This window comes from Neophocaena asiaeorientalis, unplaced genomic scaffold (assembly GCF_003031525.2).
Source record: "Neophocaena asiaeorientalis asiaeorientalis breed wild unplaced genomic scaffold, Neophocaena_asiaeorientalis_V1.1 scaffold15, whole genome shotgun sequence".
Classification (NCBI taxonomy): Eukaryota; Metazoa; Chordata; class Mammalia; order Artiodactyla; family Phocoenidae; genus Neophocaena; species Neophocaena asiaeorientalis.
Window position 1 is genome coordinate 15,939,289 of NW_020185328.1, and position 20,864 is coordinate 15,960,152.

At 36.7% G+C, this 20,864-nt stretch overlaps 1 protein-coding gene across 3 annotated transcripts in view; it reads right to left on the reverse strand.

The window, feature by feature from the left end:
- TTLL7 (tubulin tyrosine ligase like 7) overlaps positions 1 to 20,864 on the reverse strand; it is a 150,789-nt gene that overhangs the window by 50,273 nt on the left and 79,652 nt on the right. For all 3 annotated transcript variants that reach the window (XM_024734648.1, XM_024734647.1, XM_024734646.1), the window contains exons 9-10: positions 19,936 to 20,094; positions 10,290 to 10,384 (exon numbers count right to left, since the gene is read on the reverse strand). In XM_024734648.1, coding sequence (XP_024590416.1) covers positions 10,290 to 10,384; positions 19,936 to 20,094 — 254 coding nt within the window. The remainder of the gene's footprint in view (positions 1 to 10,289; positions 10,385 to 19,935; positions 20,095 to 20,864) is intronic.

Consider the following 20,864-nt stretch of genomic DNA (forward strand, 5'->3'; position numbering starts at 1 on the left):
CAAAAGACACAGGCTCACTGAATGGTTACAAAAACAAGACCCATATATATGCTGTCTACAAGAGACCCACTTCAGACCTAGGGACACGTACAAACTGAAAGTGATGGGATGGAAAAAGATACTCCATGCAAATGGAAATCAAAAGAAAGCTGGAGTAGCAATACTCATATCAGATAAAATAGATTTTAAAACAAAGAATGTTATAAGAGACAAGGAAGGACACTACATAATGATCAAGGGATCAATCCAAGAAGAAGATATAATAATTATAAATATATATGCACCCAACATAGGAGCACCTCAATACATAAGGCAGCTGCTAACAGCTATAAAAGAGGAAATCGACAGTAACACAGTAATAGTGGGGGACTTGAACACCTCACCAACAAATATATCATCCAGACAGAAAATTAATAAGGAAACACAAGCTTTAAATGACACAATAGACCAGACAGATTTGATATTTATAGGACATTCCATCCAAAAACAGCAGACTACACTTTTGTCCCAAGTGCACACGGAATATTCTCCAAGACAGATCATATCTTGGGTCACAAATCAAGCCTCAGTAAATTTAAGAAAATTGAAATCATATCAAGCATCTTTTCTGACCACAATGCTATGAGATTAGAAATAAATTACAGGGGAAAAAAACATAAAAAACACAAACACATGGAGGTTACACAATATGTTACTAAATAACCAAGAGATCACTAAAGAAATTAAAGAGGAAATCAAAAAATACCTAGAAGCAAATGACAATGGAGACACAACAACCCAAACCTATGGGATGCAGGAAAAGCAGTTCTAAGAGGGAAGTTTATAGCAATACAATCCTACCTCAGGAAACAAGAAAAATCTCAAATAAACTATCTAACCTTACACCTAAAGGAATGAGAGAAAGAAGAACAAATAAAACCCAAAGTTAGTAGAAGGAAAGAAATCATAAAGATCAGAGAAGAAAACACTGAAATAGAAACAAAGAAAACAATAGCAAAGATCAATAAAACTAAAAGCTGGTTCTTTGAGAAGATACATTGATAAACCTATAGCCAGACTTATCAAGAAAAAGAGGGAGAGGACTCAAATCAATAGGTTTAGAAATTAAAAAAGAGAAGTTACAACAGACACCACGGAAAAACAAAGCATCCTAAGAGACTACTACAAGCAACTCTTTGCCAATAAAATGGACAACCTGGAAGAAATGGACAAATTCTTAGAAAAGCACAACCTTCGAAAATGAACCAGGAAGAAATAGAAAATATGAACAGACCAATCACAAGCACTGAAATTGAAACTGTGATTAAAAATCTTCCAACAAAGAAAAGTCCAGGACCAGATGGCTTCACAGGTGAATTCTATCAAACATTTAGAAAAGGGCAAACACCCATCCTTCTCAAACTCTTCCAAAAAACTGCAGAGGATGGAACACTCCCAAACTCATTCTATTAGGCCACCATCACCCTGATACCAAAACCAGACAAAGATACTACAAAAAAAGAAAATTACAGACCAATATCACTGATGAAAATAGATGCAAAAATCCTCAACAAAATACTAGGAAACAGAATCCAACAACACATTAAAAAGATCATACACCATGATCAAGTGGGATTTATCCCAGGGATGCAAGGATTCTTCAATATATGCAAATCAATCAATGTGATACACCATATTAACAAACGGAAGAATAAAAACCCTATGATAATCTCAATAGATGCAGGAAAAGCTTTTGACAAAATTCATCACCCATTTATCGTAAAAATTCTCCAGAAGTGGGTATAGAGGGAACCTACCTCAACATAATAAAGGCCATATTCTTGGATTGGAAGAATCATTATTGTGAAACTGACTATGCTACCCAAAGCAATCTACAGATTCAATACAATCCCTATCAAATTACCCATGGCACTTTTTACAGGACTAGAACAAAAATGTCTTAAAATCTGCATGGAGATGCAACAGACCCTGAAGAGCCAAAGTAACCTTGAGGGAAAAAAACAGAGCTGGAGTAATAAGACTCCCTGACTTCAGACTATACTACAAAACTACAATAATCAAGACAATATGGTACTGACACAAAAACAGAAATGTAGATCAACAGAACAGGATAGAAAGCCCAGAGATAAACCCACGCACCTATGGTCAACTAATCTATGACAAAGGAGCCAAGGATATACAATGGAGAAAAGACAGTCTCTTTAATAAATCATGCTAAGAAAACAGGACAGCTACATGTAAAAGAATGATATCAGAACACTCCCTAAAACCATACACAAAAATAAACTCAAAATGGATTAAACACCTAACTGTAAGACCGGACACTACAAAACTCTTAGAGGAAAACATAGGCAGAACACTATGACATAAATCACAGGAAGATCTTTTTTGACCCACCTCCTAAAGAAATGGAAATAAACCCAAAAATAAACAAATGGGACCTAATGAAACTTAAAAGCTTTTGTACAGCAAAGGAAACCATAAACAAGACAAAAAGACAACCTTCAGAATGGGAGAAAATATGTGCAAACAAATCAGCGGACAAAGGATTAATCTCCAAAATATATAAACAGCTCATTATTTAAAAAAACAACCCAATCCAAAAATGGGCAGAAGACCTAAATAGACATTTCTCAGAGAACATATACAGATGGCCAAGAGCCACATGAAAAGCTGCTCAACATCACTAATTATTAGAGAAATGTAATTGCAAAACTGCAATGAGGTATCACCTCACACCAGTTAGATGGGCATCATCAGAAAATCTATAAACAACAAATGCTGGAAAGGGTGTGGAGAAAAGGGAACCCTCTTGCACTGCTGGTGGGAATGTAAATTGATACAGCCACTATGAATAACAGCATGGAGGTTCCTTAAAAAGCTAAAAAAAGAATTACCATATGACCCAGCAACCCCACTACTGGGCATATACCAAGAGGAACCCATAATTCAAAAAGAGTCATATATCACAATTTTCATTGCAGCACTATTTACAATAGCCAGGTCATGGAGGCACCTTAAATGCCCATTGACAGATGAATGGATAAAGAAGATGTGGTACATTTATACAATGGAATATTACTCAGCCATAAAAAGGAACGAAATTGGGTCATTTGTAGAGATGTGGATGGACCTAGAGACTAAGTCAGAAAGAGAAAAACATCATATATTAACACATATATGTGGAATGTAGAAAAATGGTACAGATGAACCAGTTTGCAAGGCAGAAATAAAGACACAGATGTAGAGAGAGAACAAACGTATGGACACCAAGCAGGGAAAGTGGGGGCGGGTGGTGGTGTGATGAATTGGGCGATTGGGATTGACATATATACACTAATATGTGTAAAACTGATAACTAATAAGAACCTGCTGTATAAAAATAAGTAACTAAATATCAAAAAAAAAAAAAAAAAGAGTATCCCTTGGCAATACGTACAGTGGCTTAGAAGTGGATGAGAAAAGAAGCAGGCTGTTAAGATAGTCTATGGTCTGAATGTTTGTGCCCCCCCTGCCAAAACCCATATGTTGAAATCTTAACTCCCAAAGGTGATGATATTAGTACGTGGGGCCTCTGGGAGGTGATTAGGCCATGAGGGTGGAACCCCCTTGAAAGGGATTCGTGTCCTTATAAAAGAGACTACAGAGAGCTCCCTAGACCCTTCTGCCATGTGATGATACAATAAGTAGTATGTGATCCAGAAGCAGGCCTCACTCAACCATGCTGGCACCCTAATCTTGGACCACCAGCCTACAGAACCATGAGAAATAAATCTCTGTTTTTTATAACCTATTAAGTCTATGGTATTTTGTTATAGCAGCCCGAACAAATTAAAACAAATGGAATGCTATTTCATTAGCAAATATAAAATATGACAGCCTGGACCAGGGAAGCAGCAGTCAGATTAGAAAATAAGGAAAGATTTGAAGGGTTATTTTAGAGGAAGAATGAATGACTTTGGTGATTAATTATTATTATTAGTTAGATGTGAGGAGTAACAAAAAGGGCTGCACTTGAGATGGCAACAAGATTTCTGATTTTAGTGACTGGATGATTGAAAATATCATTTTTCCAATGGTAAATACTAAATCTGGATGAGTTTCCTTTGTTTAAGGAAAGGGTAAATGTGGTTTAGGTAGCTCTTAACTTTTAATTTTTTTGATATTCCATTTTATGTAGAACAATCATTTCTATTTACCATACAATTTAAAGGAAGGAGAGGAGAGAAAAGAAGAACAAAGACCAAACAGTTGGTAAGAAAAAAATGTAAGAGAAGAAGGAAAAATGAAACGACAGAAAAGAGCAAGGGAGAATAAAAAAAAAAAAAGGACTGAGAATATTATGAATGCTGTGGAAGAAATGAACATAGAGCTATATGCACCTTCACAGCAAACACGGCACTCACAGACAAGGACACTGACATACACACAGCTCAAGAACATACCTATAAAGAAGAGTAACAGAAATAAGCTCACGAAGAAGTTCCTTTGGACACACTGAGAAACAAAGAAAAGCCAGTCACACCCAGACATTTTCTCTAGACGACTGCTCCCATATTCTGGCCTTGAGAAATACTGCCATTCTAAAAACTGTGTTTGGATTCCTATAAATATAGGTATAAATCAGCACTAATGACTCTTAGTCCACAATAAAAATTTAACCAGAGACCAAAGGATCTCCATTCACTTAGCACTGTAATGAGCATTTTTCCATTCAGCTGTATCCACACACTGTCCTAAGGAGTTTTGTTTATAGTTTCTGGAGCTCTTTCCAATACTCATTACTCTGTGCTTCCATACAAGGGATTTCTCTTTCTAATCAGCTGGCTTCGCACACTCAAGCTCCCGTAATATGGAATCCCTGGAAGTTCTATGAACATCCTGTGCTTGCCTCACTTCCTTATCTTACCACAAGAAGTTACCTTGGAATGAAATGTCCTTCCCCTACCCTTGTCTTCCAACCTAAATTTTTTTTAGTACTCACTATACGCTAGTTCTAGATATGGCCCTGGGAATACAAAGATGAATAGACAGAGACATTGCCCTCAAGTGTCAGCAATGGCATGTGAATAAATACAGAGTACAATGGATGCTATTTAAAAAGTGATAGTAAGTAGGGTGATGGAACAAGGGAGGAAGTAAACCACTTTGCCTCAGCAAAAGCTTCAAATAGGAAGTCAGGCCTGTGCTAGGTATTTAAGGATGAGTTGACAAAAATGTGGTATATGCATGCAATGGAATATTATTTGGCCTTAACAGGGAAGGAAATTATGACACATGCTACAACATGGATGAACCCTGAAGACATTATGCTAAGTTAAATAAGACAGTCACAAAAGAGCAAATACTGTATGATTCTACTTATATGAGGTACCTAGGCAAATTCATAAAGACAGAAAGTGGAATGGTGGTTGCCAGGGGCTTGTGGCAGGGGGAAATGGGGAGTTGTTTAATGGGTACAGAATTTCAGTTTTGCATAATGAAGAAAGGTTCAGAGAAGGATGGTGGTAATGGTTGCATAATAATGTGAACGTACCTATTGCCACTGAGTTGCAGACTTAAAAATGGTTACAATGGTAAAGTTTAAGTATATTTTACCACGATTTTAAAAAATGAATCAACATTCACCAGAGGAACAAAGCTAAGAGAAAATTTAAATAAGAATACACGCAAAACCATGAACATGTAAAACAGAATCGCATGAGAGTTCTTAGAAAAATTAATTCTAAGTCAGGGAAAAGAGAAGAACAAAAAGTGATCATATTGGCGAGATATGCAAGGGCCAGATCAAAAATGTCTTGTGTCTAAAGATCAAAAACACTTTGTAGGCAATGTTTAAACTTTATCTGATAGTGTGGAAACAATCTGAGCAGAATATTAGAGTTTATAAATATCTCTTTAAATGTTGGCATCACTCAGGCTCTGCCCTTACCCCGCCTTACTTCTCAATATATACACTCCAACTGTATGTTTTCATCCACTGGATTCAACAGCAATCTATACACAGATTTCAATCACATAGATGTCTCTATCCCCTGGAGCCCTGTATATCAAATCTCCCACTTAACAATTCTGCCTGGGTGTCTCAAAGCACTTCAAAATCAACATGTTTAAGACTGAATTATCTCTCATTTCTACCTTCCCCCATCACTTCTAAGCCTGTTTCTTGCCTTAAAGCTCTATCTAAATAAATGGTATACTGTCAAATAAGTCATCCAAGCCAGAAACCGAGACTTTGAACTCCCAGCACCTACCCCTATAGTAGTGGGCACTCAATAAACACTTGTTAAATGATTTGCAGAGCAACAGAGTGGACACTGCAAAACGGGGTGAAGTTAGTGCTGAAGGAAGGAAGGAAACCAATAAAATAGCCAAGGAGAGAAATGAGAAGTCCCTAAACTTGAAAAGGAGTCTAAGAAATTAAGCGGAAGTCATACATTTGACAGAACTACTTAAACTATATGCCAAAAAATGTATAGGCATATTGCTTAAATAATCTAAAATACTTGATACACTTGTATAAGCTAAATAAAATTTTCCCATTCTACATTTCTTTCCTTTCTATTCATTTCCTTTAGAATAACTGAAATATCAGTAGAATTTAGGCAAATCATAATTTGATCATACAAAAGAAGGGGCCATATGAAAATTTCTGAACAAGTTTACATGTCAATCTTTTTTTAATAATGCCTTCCACATAAATCTACTTCTCAATCAGGCATCTGTTAAATGCCTGAAAATATTTCAAGTAAATAAATTGCTTGGAAGTATCCCACAACTCTTTTAGAGTTCTTGAAATGACAATTAGAACCAATTGAGATCATAAAATTCCTGAGCTTAAATGACCTCAGAGGTCCTTTAATCTAATACCTTAAATGCTATTTGCTTTTTTGGTTTTTTTCGCACACACACACTGTATTTTATTTTTACAAGAGATAAATAAACTGACACCAAGCATTGTAAATGAATGACCACAACGAAAGCAACGATTGCAATTGCCAAACACAAAACACACTCATACTATGTCACGATATTGACATTCAGTCCAGTAATCCTCCACTGTAACAGCTCCTTTACTTTGCAGTGAAAACTCATTTGTATATTTTTGGCCTCTGAGTCCTTGAGGGATTTTTTTTTTATTCAAACAGAAAGTCACAAAAATTATAATCATCCTCATCAGTTCACTCAGTTCCATGTAATTATTTTTTTTATCTTGATCTTTTGTTAGCACTTTTATGAATTCATCAGTTTTCCATTAGAGTTCTGAAAATGCTTATTCATTCAGTTCAGCAGTATAGTCAGTTACCAGAAACCTGTACTTGTCAGAGTCTTTTCCATGAATTCCTTGAAGATGACACCCTTTTATAAGAACGTTTTTGCAAAAGCATCAGAATACACCCAGAACTGTCTGTAAATGACAAAAGACTTAAAAATGACCACGGTTAAAGATTTGATGAAAGTTCATAATAATGCAATTGACAAGGAAATTTAGTTATTTCTGAGATATACATTTTAAAGTAATAACTAGAGTTATGACTTATAACACTATACCAGAACGTATAAGATTTTTAGAAATTTCATGTAATGTATGAAACATTTATATTAACATATTTCCATACAAATAACCCAAAGAAAGTTTAGTATTAGTTGTTTCTATTTGTTTGGTTGTTTTATTTTTATACTGCAGGTTATTATTAGTCAACAATTTTATACACATCAGTGTATACATATCAATCCCAATCGCCCAATTCAGCATACCACCATCCCCACCCCACTGCGGTTTTCGCCTCTTGGTGTCCATACATTTGTTCTCTACATCTGTGTCTCAACTTCTGCCTTACAAACCGGTTCATCTGTACCATTTTTCTAGGTTCCACATACATGCGTTAATATACGATGTTTGTTTTTCTCTTTCTGACGTACTTCACTCTGTATGACAGTCTTTAGATGCATCCACATCTCAAAAAAAGACTCTATTTCATTCCTTTTATGGCTGAGCAATATTCCATTGTATATATGTACTACATCTTCTTTATCCATTCGTCTGTTGATGGGCATTTAGGTTGCTTCCATGACCTGGCTATTGTAAATAGTGCTGCAATAACACTGGGGTGCATGTGTCTTTTTGAATCATGGTTTTCTCTGGGTATATGCCCAGTAGTGGGATTGCTGGATCATATGGTAATTCTATTTTTAGGTTTTTAAGAAACCTCCATACTGTTCCCATAGTGGCTGTATCAATTTACATTCCCACCAACAGTGCAAGAATCACATTGACTGATTTGCATATATTGAAGAATCCTCACATCCCTGGGATAAATCTCACTTGATCGTGGTGCATGATCCTTTTAATGTGTCGTTGGATTCTGTTTGCTAGTATTTTGTTGAGGATTTTTGCATCTAAATTCATCAGTGATATTGGTCTGTAATTTTCTTTTTTTGTAGTATCTTTGGTTTTGGTACCAGAGTGATGATGGCCTCAAAGAATGAGTTCGGGAGTGTTCCTTCCTCTGCAATTTTTTGGAAGAGTTTGAGAAGGATGGGTTTTAGCTCTTCTCTAAATGTTTGGTAGAATTAACCTGTGAAGCCATCTGGACCTGGACTTTTGTTTGTTGTAAGATTTTTAATCACAGTTTCAATTTCATTACTTGTGATTGGTCTGTTCATATTTTCTGTTTCTTCCTGGTTCAGCCTTGGAAGGTTATACCTTTCTAAGAATTTGTCCATTTTATTGGCATAGAGTTGCTTGTAGTAGTCTCTTAGGATGCTTTGTATTTCTGTGGTGTCTGTTGTAACTTCTCCTTTTTCATTTCTAATTTTATTGATTTGAGTCCTCTCCTTCTTTTTCTTCATGAGTCTGGCTAATGGTTTATCACTTTTGTTTATCTTCTCCAAGAACCTGACTTTAGTTTTATTGATCTTTGCTATTGTTTTCTTTGTTCTTATTTCATTTATTTCTGCTCTGGTCTTTATAATCTCTTTCCTTCTGCTAACTTTGGGTTTTGTTTGTTCTTCTTTCTCTAGTTCCTTTAGGTGTAAGGTTAGATTGTTTACTTGAGATTTTTCTTATTTCTTAAGGTAGGCTTGTATAGCTATAAATTTCACTCTTAGAACTGCTTTTGCTGCATCCCATAGGTTTTGGATCATCGTGTTTTCATTGTCATTTGTCTCTAGGTATTTTTTGATTTCCTATTTGATTTCTTACGTGATCTCTTGGTTATTTAGTAACGTATTGTTTAGCCTCCATGTGTTTGTGTTTTTTACTGTTTTTTCTCTGTAATTCATTTTTAGTATCATATGTTGTGGTCAGAAAAGATGCTTGATATGATTTCAATTTTCTTAAATTTACTGAGGCTTGATTTGTGATCCAAGATATGATCCTAAATGTTATTTGAATGCTTCTAATAGCAGACAACTCACTACCTCATTAAGCAGTTCAGTTAAACTTCTAACAAATTTTTTCATAATGAGCCAAAGCTTACCACATAATAAGATTTCAAACATTTGACATTCATGATTATGTATGCTTCAACCAAACTAATAATATTCTATTGATCCAGCAATCCCAGTTCTGGGTATATATTTAAAGAAGTTGAAATCAGGATTTGACTGATCCTGTTGAACCAGGATTCAACAGATACCCTGCGGGTATATGATCTAAAGATACCCACATTCCCATGTTCACTGCAGCATTATGCACAACAGCCAAGACATTGAAACAACCTAAATGTTCTGCAATGGATGAATGGATAAAAAATGTGGTATATATAAGATGGAATATTATTCAGCCTTAAAAAAGAAGGAAATCCTGTTAATGCTGTTCAATGGGAAAGTTAACTCTCACTTAACTGCTTCTCTTTTCTTCTCTGTTTACCCAGGCAGCATGATACAGTGGAAAGACCTTTGGACAGAAACGTCGGAAATGCATTTTTGAGGTTTTTTAACTCCCTGAGTGACCTTTGCACCTTAGTTTTTTCTTGTGAGGTGAGGAAAACAGTCCAGAAGGTTTCCTAAGGTATTCTCCAATTCCACCCCATAGTCTGTATTATACCAACAATGCAATTTAAGCATATTTACTGTAGGTTCAAATAATATGGGGAGAAGGAGAAGCTGAGTTCAGGAGAAGAGGAAAAGATATTTAAAAAGAAGAAAACTAAATGGGTTTGAAGAATGGAATCAAGAAATTCACAATACAAAATACTAAAATTAAAAGACAATTCCACTTACAAATGATTGTTCTATGCCAAATATGGTGAAAAAAATTCCAGAAGATGGAGGAAACACTTTACCTGATATTTAGTAGCTTCAGTGCATTTAGCAGCACTCCCCTTTTTACATCATAGTCTATTTTCTGATCAGTTCCAAAGCTTGGAGCTCGATTGATCTGAAATTTACAAAGAAAACAATAAGTAAACAAACGTTGGTAGGTCAATCAATATGCAGTACAAATTTGTTAATTTAATGTGGGATCCCCAACCAGCAGAAGGACTCTACAATAAATCTCAAAGCACTATATGGTAGATGGCCCAGTCACCATTGCCACTCCTCCCTTCCCCAACACCTCAAGTCAAGGAGTTGCAAGGAATTGACTGTCATCACTGCCCCTTCCCCCTGCTGCCTTAGCTTCAGATTTTCAGTCAGCATATCTGCCCTCTCCCTCCTCTCCACTCTCTCCAATCTATTACTCCATGAACTCTAGGTCTTAACTTTAGGAAGTTAAAGTGACTCATCCAAACAAAAAGGTTGGAGGACCAGTAATAACAATAACAATAATAAAAATGGAACAAAAAATAATAGGGATATTACCAATATAGTAATAATTATATTCATGTATGTATTTCCCATATTGAAATTATCAGTGCCCTCTTTTCACTGCTTTCAGATCTTCTGGATGAATATGTCTATTGTTGCCTGAAAAATAAATTGTATTTCTTTCTTCCTGGGTCAGACAATAATTCATCAATTTTCATTTCATTTCATTGAAATTACTCAGAGGATACCATTAAAGGTAGCTGCAAACTAACCTCTATGAGCTTTTCTAACTGTTTAAGGAGTCATGGGAATAACTGAGCCATTTGTGGTTGTTCTTCTTTCCCACATCATTTCTAGGATTTCACTAAAAAGAAAAATAAGAAGTAACTACATATACTCTGAAATCTAGTATACAATATATTACCACTTCAAGAGCTGGAGTGTTTGTTTTTGTCTTTGTTGTTTTGGGTTTTATTGTTGTTGTTGTTATGAAAATGTAATTGGGATAGCAGATGTTTAAGAAAATTACTTACTCAATTAACTCAGTTGGTGAGAACACTGCTGAGTTCAAAACTACAGCTTTGCTTCATGACCACCAACTAACTCCACAGGCTATCTCAAAAAACATACATGCTACTCCTCATAGAGGAGGGTCATGTTATACAAAACCATCACCACAAAAGACAAGATAACTGACAACACACATCTTACAACTGGCAGCTGAAGGAAATGCCACATTACACTTAAGAAATCATCCAGGAATACAAACGCCTCTAATTGTAAATGTGGCACAAGATCACTGCAGAAAAATTAGAAACAGAAGCCAAACAAACAACAGAAAGATCACCTGCAATTCCACTACCTTGTGTCTTGTTAACCATTTGATAAATGGTGCTCCAGATATTTGCTATGTATACATTTTATAATATTCATTTGCCTTCCAATATATCTCTATACTAAATATACTACTTTATAATCCAAGGTTTTCTCTTAATAATGTATTGTGAAAATCTTTCATGTCATCATTTTGATAGTTACCTGGTATTCCTTGTATAGAATTATGGCAAACTATTTTTTTCAATAGAGAAATGCCTTACTATATTATGCCTTTGCTGATTTCTGATATAGAAGGTGATGAACATATTCTTGTCTGTGTGATGTGGTCTCAAGGGGAAGAGAATAGCTTGGTAATTGCAAGAACATCCATTTATTCCAGGTAAATTTGAAAAAGGAAGTTTATTAATCTACTACTTCAAAGTTCCAAGTATTTCCTCTTACAAGTGCAGAGAAAGGGTAAAGTAATATTTTTATATGACAAAAGCTTCAACCATTCAATACTGATTCAAATCTCTGGAATTTGCAAAACAAAGATAGTTCTGCTACTACATGTAACAGGATTATTAAAAAAAAAATTTTTTTGAACTGATGATTAAGTGGTTTACTGAAATGTTATCTATCTTTATAGAATTCCTCAGTGCTTCATTTTAAAACTGCAGTCTAGAATTCTGCCAAGCATATCCCTCCTCCAGGATGGTAGACAGTCTTGGTACAACATAATCTCAGACCCTCTCTCTTTTCTATTTCAGATTCTTCACTCTACTCTCATGCAAGAGAAATTGGTCTATCAAGAAATGTACCTACACATCAAATAAACTAATACGTGGAAAGGAAGAAAAACTTAATTCAATTAACATTTTGGATGTTTTCTTTAAGTTTTATGAGAAAGGTAAAGAAAAGAATAAAAGAAAAATCACAAGTGGCTGACAGAAGAAACGCTGAAAATTAGGGTTCCATCCAGCCCAAGTTCTATTCTATAACGTGGACGGCTTCTTTTGGTTCTCATTTCCTAACCCAACTGTAAAACAAACAAAACCCACAAGTGTTAGAGTCTTAAAGCTCAGCAGCTTGTAAATGCGTGCAAAAAGGAAAATTATTAGAAAGCAAATTAAATTAATAAATACTATTTATTAACCAACCAAATCACAGTTTTATTATCAAGATAAGCACAATCATTTCATGCACACATAAAAGTTTCCATAATAGATTCTGTGCTCCTAAATTAGTGCTGTTTCCTCCGACTAGTAACTTCTCCCAGCCCCAGCCCCTACCCCACTTTCTACCACCTTAAATACTCCTCAGGTGTTCCCTCTTCTGCAAAGACATTTTTTTAACTCTCAAATATACACATGTACACAGAGAGATTAATCACTCTGTTTGTGCTGGCTCCTTATTCCCTACTTATACTTGTAAATACTAGCATAAACACATATCTGAGTCCCCACTAGACCAGGACAACCTTATTTTTCTTCTATCTCCACCATCTGGCCCAATGATTTGTTGAAATTAATTCAAGGATACTTAAAATATTAGCATTATATTTATACTCCACTCAATTTCCATGTTTTTCCCTAAAAATGTTTTCTATGATTGAAAATTTCTGCAATTTGCCACTACGAATCATTGCCTGCAATTATTCCAGTTAACTAAAAGTTAACATGTTCAGAGGCACTCTCTACCTAATTCCACTTGATGGCGCCAAAAGGTTTTTACCAATGTATATTAGAAGTACTATGATTGCAGCCAGGAGAAAATACAAAGGAAGATCTAAATAAGATTCTTTAAACTGTTTTGATATAATAAATGTTCATTACCCACAGCTGTTGGTTATTGAGGAGTTTTTAAATGGTTATGATTGATCTGAAAATGATGAAAGAATGAATAGAAAATGAAAAGAAGTTATTGTGAAGTTTTTTAATGGTTCTTATTGATCTGGAAATGATGGAGAAAATAAAGTATAAAGAAACATGAATGTCAACAATAGTATTTCTGAGCCTTTAAAAAATATAGAACCATTTAGTCAGTTCTGATCTACCAAGCTAATGGTAAGCTCCAGTTAGGCAAGTGCTTTTAAAAACAGGTAAATAAAATATCTATAAAATCATTATTCCTTGCTATCCTTTCAGTTCTACTTCATGCATACTGCCTTCACTTCTTTCCCACTCCGTCAAGGCTAAAAGACAAGCAACAGGGGCAGAAAAAAAAAATACAGGTAAAAACAGGAAAGGAAAGTAAGAAGAGGAAAACAGCAAAAATAAAGGAAGAAAATGTTAGGCCTTAGGTGAAGGGCCATAGTCCAGAGTCAAGTGCTTTCATATCCAAGGAACGGAGGAAGCAAAATAATAAGCAAAATTCTTCACATTTATCATATTTCTAGGATCCAGGCAGGAGCAAAATTTGAATACCTGACAGAACTGTATTTGATTGGAAATATAATACACATTATTTGCTCACAGTAGATTCAACACACACACAAATGAAACCAGTAGCCCTCAAACTGGAAAAGTGTTCTTTCCTAAAAATATATTTTGAGTGTCTTGATCTCACCTATCACTCATTCAATTTGCTTTTGCAAACCTTGATATTACAGATGTAACTTCTAAGTCATTAACAAAAAAAGAGATAACCAGCTTAAAATGACAGGTAGTTGTTGATGATATCTTCTATAGTAATATTTTCCTTAAAATGTAACTAATCTAGTAAACACTGTTTAGGTAGGTGTTATTTTCTTGACAAAGTTTCCTAAATGCAATATTCTGTGGCCATGTGATCTATGACCGTGGAGCTCGATGATCAGAGCCACATACTCTATGATCAGGGAGCTTAGGGGAATTGCTGGATGTGGTACTGTGTGACTTCTAAGGTTTCTTCTGTATACAATATAAATACAAACATGACTGAAAAGGTACAAAAATCTTACACATTATTTTTATTTTGCCTTTATATTATTCTATATTTTCCAAATGATCTTTTATAATGGAAGAAAAATAATGACGACTCTGACCAAACCAGGGTCTGGCAGCAAGCCCAAAGGCACAGTTCACAGGCTAGACATGAGGGGAGCCCCAGGCACGTAATATGGCCTTAAAGGAGAATTCATGTCACCTGGGGTGTCAAGTATTAACTACTGATTAATGAACTAATTGGAGCCTCTCTCCTCTTAGAGAGTTTGAAGGGGAGACACACTGAAGGCAGGGAGCTACAGTCCTGCAGCCTAGTCACCCACGGAGAGGAAAGACAACAACCAGAAGTCATGAAGTGGTAGAGCTGTGAGGCTGAGAAAATAGTGGAGAGAGTAGACAACAAATCAGTAAAAGCAGATCCATGCGTATATGCAAAATGCCTAACCTAGAAATTCACCCAGTGCTAATTTGGGAAAAGTAAGATTAAATACACTGACCCACTATCGGAACTGTTCTATTCCCCGAATGCTCATTCTCTTCCTCCCACATACTCTATTCAGGCTTCTTTCTGCTTAGTTAATGAAACAACTGTGCCAAGTACACATGTAAGAAACATTTGTTTTAGTACACAAGAAGAGGGATCACAGGGGCCCTGAACCAAGATGGCAGAGTAGAAGGACGTGCTCTCACTCCCTCTTGCGAGAACACCAGAATCACAACCAGCTGCTGGACAATCATCAACAGGAAGACACTGGAACTCACCAAAAAAGATACCCCACATCCAAAGACAAAGGAGAAGCCACAATGAGATGGCAGAAGGAGCGCAATCACAGCAAAATCAAATCCCATAACTGCTGGTGGGTGACTCACAGACTGGAGAACACTTATACCACAGAAGTCCACCCACTGGAGTGAAGGTTCTGACCCCACGTCACGCTGCCCAACCTGCGGATCCACCAATGGGAGGAGGAATTCCTAGAGAATCAGACTTTGAAGGCTAGCAGGATTTGATTGCAGGACTTCAACAGGACTGGGGGAAACAGAGACTCCACTCTTGGAGGGCACAAAGTAGTGTGCACATCGGGACCCAGGAGAAGGAGCAGTGACCCCATAGGAGACTGAACCAGACCTACCTGCTAGTGTTGGAGGGTCTCCTGCAGAGGTGGGTGATGGCTGTGGCTCACTGTGGGGACAAGGACACTGGCAGCAGAAGGTTGGGAAGTACTTCTTGGCATGAGCCCTCCCAGAGTCTGCCATTAGTCCCACCAAAGAGCCCAGGTAGGCTGCAGTGTTGGGTTGCCTCAGGCCAAACAACCAACAGGGAGGGAACCCAGCCCCACCCATCAGCAGTCAGGGAGATTAAAGTTTTGCTGAGCTCTGCCCACCAGAGCAACAGTCAGCTCTACCCACCACCAGTCCCTCCCATCAGAAAACTTGCACAAGCCTCTTACATAGCCTCATCAACCAGAGGGCAGACAGCAAAAGCAAGAAGAACTACAATCCTGCAGCCTGTGGAACAAAAACTACATTCACAGAAAGACAGACAAGATGAAAAGGCAGAGGGCTATGTCCCAGATGAAGGAACAAGACAAAACCCCAGAAAAAGAACTAAATAAAGTGGAGATAGGCAACATTCCAGAAAAAGAATTCAGAATAATGAGAGTGAAGATGATCCAGGACCTCGGAAAAAGAATGGAGGCAAAGATCGAGAAGAGGCAAGAAGTGTTCAACAAAGATCTAGAAGAATTAAAGAACAAACAAACAAAGATGAACAGTACAATAACTTTAGTGAAAAATACACTAGAAGGAATCAATAGCAGAATAACTGAGGCAGAAGACTGGATAAGTGACCTGGAAGACAGAATGGAGGAATTCACTGCTGCGGAACAGAATAAAGAAAAAAAAATGAAAAGAAATGAAGACAGCCTAAGAGACCTCTGGGACAACATTAAACACAACAACATTGACATTGTAGGGGTCCCAGCAGGAGAAGAGAGAGAGAAAGGACCAGAGAAAATATTTGAAGAGATTATAGTCGAAAACTTCCCTAACAAGAGAAAGGAAATAGCCACCCAAGTCCAGGAAGCACAGAGAATCCCATAAAGGATAAATCCAAGGAGAAACATGCCGAGACACATAAAATAAATTGGCCAAAATTAAAAACAAAGAAAAATTATTGAAAGCAGCAAGGGAGAAACAACAAATAACATACAAAGGAACGCCCATAAGGTTAACAGCTGATTTCTAAGCAGAAACTCTACAAGCCAGAAGGGATTAGCATGATATACTTAAAGTGCTGAAAGGGAAAAACCTACAACCAAGATTAGTCTACCCAGCAAGGATCTCATTCGGATTCGATGGAGAAATCAAAAGCTTTACAGACAAGCAAAAGCTAAGAGAATTCAAAACCACCAAACCAGCTCTACAACAAATGCTAAAGAAACTTCTCTAAGTGGGAAACACAAGAGAAGAGAAGGACCTACAAAAACAAACCCAAAACAATTAAGAAAATGGTCACAGGAACATATATATCGATAATTACCTTAAACATGAATGGATTAAATGCTCCAACCAAAAGACACAGGCTCACTGAATGGTTACAAAAACAAGACCCATATATATGCTGTCTCTGTGAAGAGACCCACTTCACACCTAGGGACACATACAGACTGAAAGTGATGGGATGGAAAAAGATACTCCATGCAAATGGAAATCAAAAGAAAGCTAGAGTAGCAACAATCATATCAGATAAAATAGACTTTAAAATAAAGAATGTTACAAGAGACAAGGAAGGACATTACATAATGATCAAGGGATCAATCCAAGAAGAAGATATAAGAATTATAACTATATATGCACCCAACATAGGAGCACCTCAATACATAAGGCAGCTGCTAACAGCTATAAAAGAGGAAATCGACCGTAACACAGTAATAGTGGGGAACTTGAACACCTCACTTACACCAATGGACAGATCATCCAAAATGAAAGTAAATAAGAAAACACAAGCTATAAATGACACAATAGACCAGATAGATTTAATTGATATTTATAGGACATTCCATCTAACAACAGGAGATTACACTTTCTTCTCAAGTGTGCACGGACCACTCTCCACGATAGATCACATCTTGGGTCACAAATCAAGCCTCGGTAAATTTAAGAAAATTGAAATCATATCAAGCATCTTTTCTGACCACAATGCTATGAGATTAGAAATCAATTACAGGGAAAAAAACCGTAAAAAACACAAACACATGGAGGCTAAACAATGTGTTACTAAATAACCAATAGATCACGTAAGAAATCAAATAGGAAATCAAAAAATACCTACAGACAAATGACAATGAAACACGATGATCCAAAACCTAGAACTGCAAAAGCAGTTCTAGTGGGAAGTTTATAACAAGCCTACCTCAAGAAACAAGAAAAATTTCAAATAAACAATTTAACCTTACAGGTAAAGATAAAAGAGAAAGAAAAACAAACAAAACCCATGGTTAGCAGAAGGAAAGAACTCATCAAGATGAGAGCAATAATGAATGAAACAGAAACCAAGAAAACAAAGCAAAGATCAGTAAAATTAAAAGCTGGTTCTTTGAGAAGATAAACAAAATTGATAAACCATTAGCCAGACTCATCAAGAAAAGAAGGGAGAGGACTCAAATCAATAAAACCAGAAATGAAAAAGGAGAAGTTACAACAGACACCACAGAAATACAAAGCATCCTAAGAGACTACTACAAGCAACTCTTTGCCAATAAAATGGACAACCTGGAAGAAACGGACAAATTCTTAGAAAGGCATAACCTTCCAAGACTGAACGAGGAAGAAATGGAAAATATGAACAGACCAATCACAAGTAATGAAATTGAAACTGTGATTAAAAATCTTCCAACAAACAAAAGTCCAGGATCAGATGGCTTCACAGGTTAATTCTATCAAACATTTAGAGAAGAGCAAACACCCATCCTTCTCAAACTCTTCCAAAAAATTGCAGTGTAAGGAACAGTCCCAAACTCATTCTATTAGGCCACCATCACCCTGATACCAAAACCAGACAAAGATACTACAAAAACACACCTATGGTCAACTAATCTATGAAGAAGGAGGCAAGGATATACAATGGAGAAAATACAGTCACTTCAATAAATGGTGCTGGGAAAACTGGACAGCTACATGTAAAAGAATGAAATTAGAACACTCCCTAACACCATACACAAAAATAAACTCAAAATGGATTAAAGACCTAAATGTAAGACCGGACACTATAAAACTCTTAGAGGAAAACATAGGCAGAACACTCTATGACATAAATCACAGCAATATCCTTTTTGACCCACCTCCCAGAGAAATGGAAATGAAACCAAAAATAAACAAATGGGACCTAATGAAACTTCAAAGCTTTTGCACAGCAAAGGAAACCATAAACAAGACACAAAAACACAGCCTTCAGAATGGGAGAAAATATCTGCACACAAATCAATGGACAAAGGATTAATCTCCAAAATATATAAACAGCTCATGCAGCTCAGTATTAAAAAAACAAACAACCCAATCCAAAAATGGCAGAAGACCTAAATAGACATTTCTGCAAAGAAGACATACAGATGGCCAAGAGGCACATGAAAAGCTGCTCAACATCACTAATTATTAGAGAAATGCAAATCAAAACTACAATGAGGTATCACCCCATACCAGTTAGAATGGGCATCATCAGAAAATCTACGAACAACAAAGGCTGGAGAGGGTGTGGAGAAAACGGAACCCTCTTGCACTGTTGGTGGGAATGTAAATTGATACGGCCACTATGGAGAACAGTATGGAGGTTCCTTAAAAAACTAAAAATAGAATTACCATATGATCCAGCATTCCCACTACTGGGCATATACCCAGAGAAAACCATAATTCAAAAAGACACATGCACCCAATGTTCATTGCAGCACTATTTACAATAGCCAGGTCATGGAAGCAACCTAAATGCCCATTGACAGATGAATGGATAAAGAAGATGTGGTACATATATACAATGGAATATTACTCAGCCATAAAAAGGAATGAAATTGGGTCATTTGTTGAGACGTGGATGGATCTAGAGACTGTCATACAGAGTGAAGTAAGTCAGAAAGAGAAAAACAAATATTGTATATTAACACATATATGTGGAAACTAGAAAAGTGGTACAGATTAACTGGTTTGCAGGGCAGAAATTGAGACACAGATATAGAAAACAAACATATGGACACCAAGGGGGGAAAGCCACAGGGGGGCGGGCGTGGTGGTGTGCTGAATTGGGCGATTGGGATTGACATGTATACACTGATGTGTATAAAATGGATGACTAATAAGAACCTGCTATATAAAAAAATAAAATAAAATTCAAAAGAAAAAAAAAAAAAAAGAAGAGGGATCAGTTCTCTTTCTTCTTAAAGAAACGCCTTACCTCCAGAAGCCATGGCTTTAGTTTTCTATCCAACAAAATATCAAATCCCAGGACTTCGAAGCAGACACTTTCACTTCCTGGAGGTTGACCAGGTCTGCACATTCGATATGCATGCAGGACATGAGGTTCTGCTACAATCAGAGTCTTTACCACCAATTCCTGTAAAGATTGTCATTTTTAAAAAAAGATGAAAAGCCTTATTTCTTTGTATCTCATTTACATACATGGAAATCAGGCCTGGACTTACAAACTAGCATCCTGGCCAGGTTCACAAAGGTCTGTGGCATCTAACCCCTGCCACTGCTCTGACTTCATCTCACCCAACTCTCCCCCTGCCCACTGTGCTCCAGCCATGCTCCTCTTCTCTAGGCCTCTCATACTAGCTGATCCCTCTTCCTGAAACACTCTTCCCCCAATATTCCCATGTCTGGCCCTTTGATACTCAGAGTCCTTCCCTGACCCCTGAGTCAAAAGTAGGCACCCATACATCATTCATTACTGTGTCACTACACAGCATAGGATCAGCTGATCTTTTTCTTTTTTGTTGTTAAAACAGAGTCCTTGTCTGTATTATTTACAACCCCATTCCCAGTGCTTAACAATAGTGCCTGGCATTTAGTAAATGCTCAAGATCACCTGTGAACAAATAAAAATTTATGAATGCAGCTTGTATTTGTTAAATAAGTAAGGTAGGATCACATGCTTGCCTTCTCAGAAACCATACAGAAGGCGAGGGGATGGGAGGGAAGACAATTCCAAGGAGAGTAAACTATTTCACAAACAACATTATAGAACCTCCACTTAGACAAAGCCTGAAAGGTCAAGAGGACAGAATCTAGGAGAGCTGGGTTTCTCTGTGCAGTGATGATTCTGTTGTTCATAAGGTTTATCTGAAATCAGAGTACTGCCAATTAACAAACTAGCTGTCA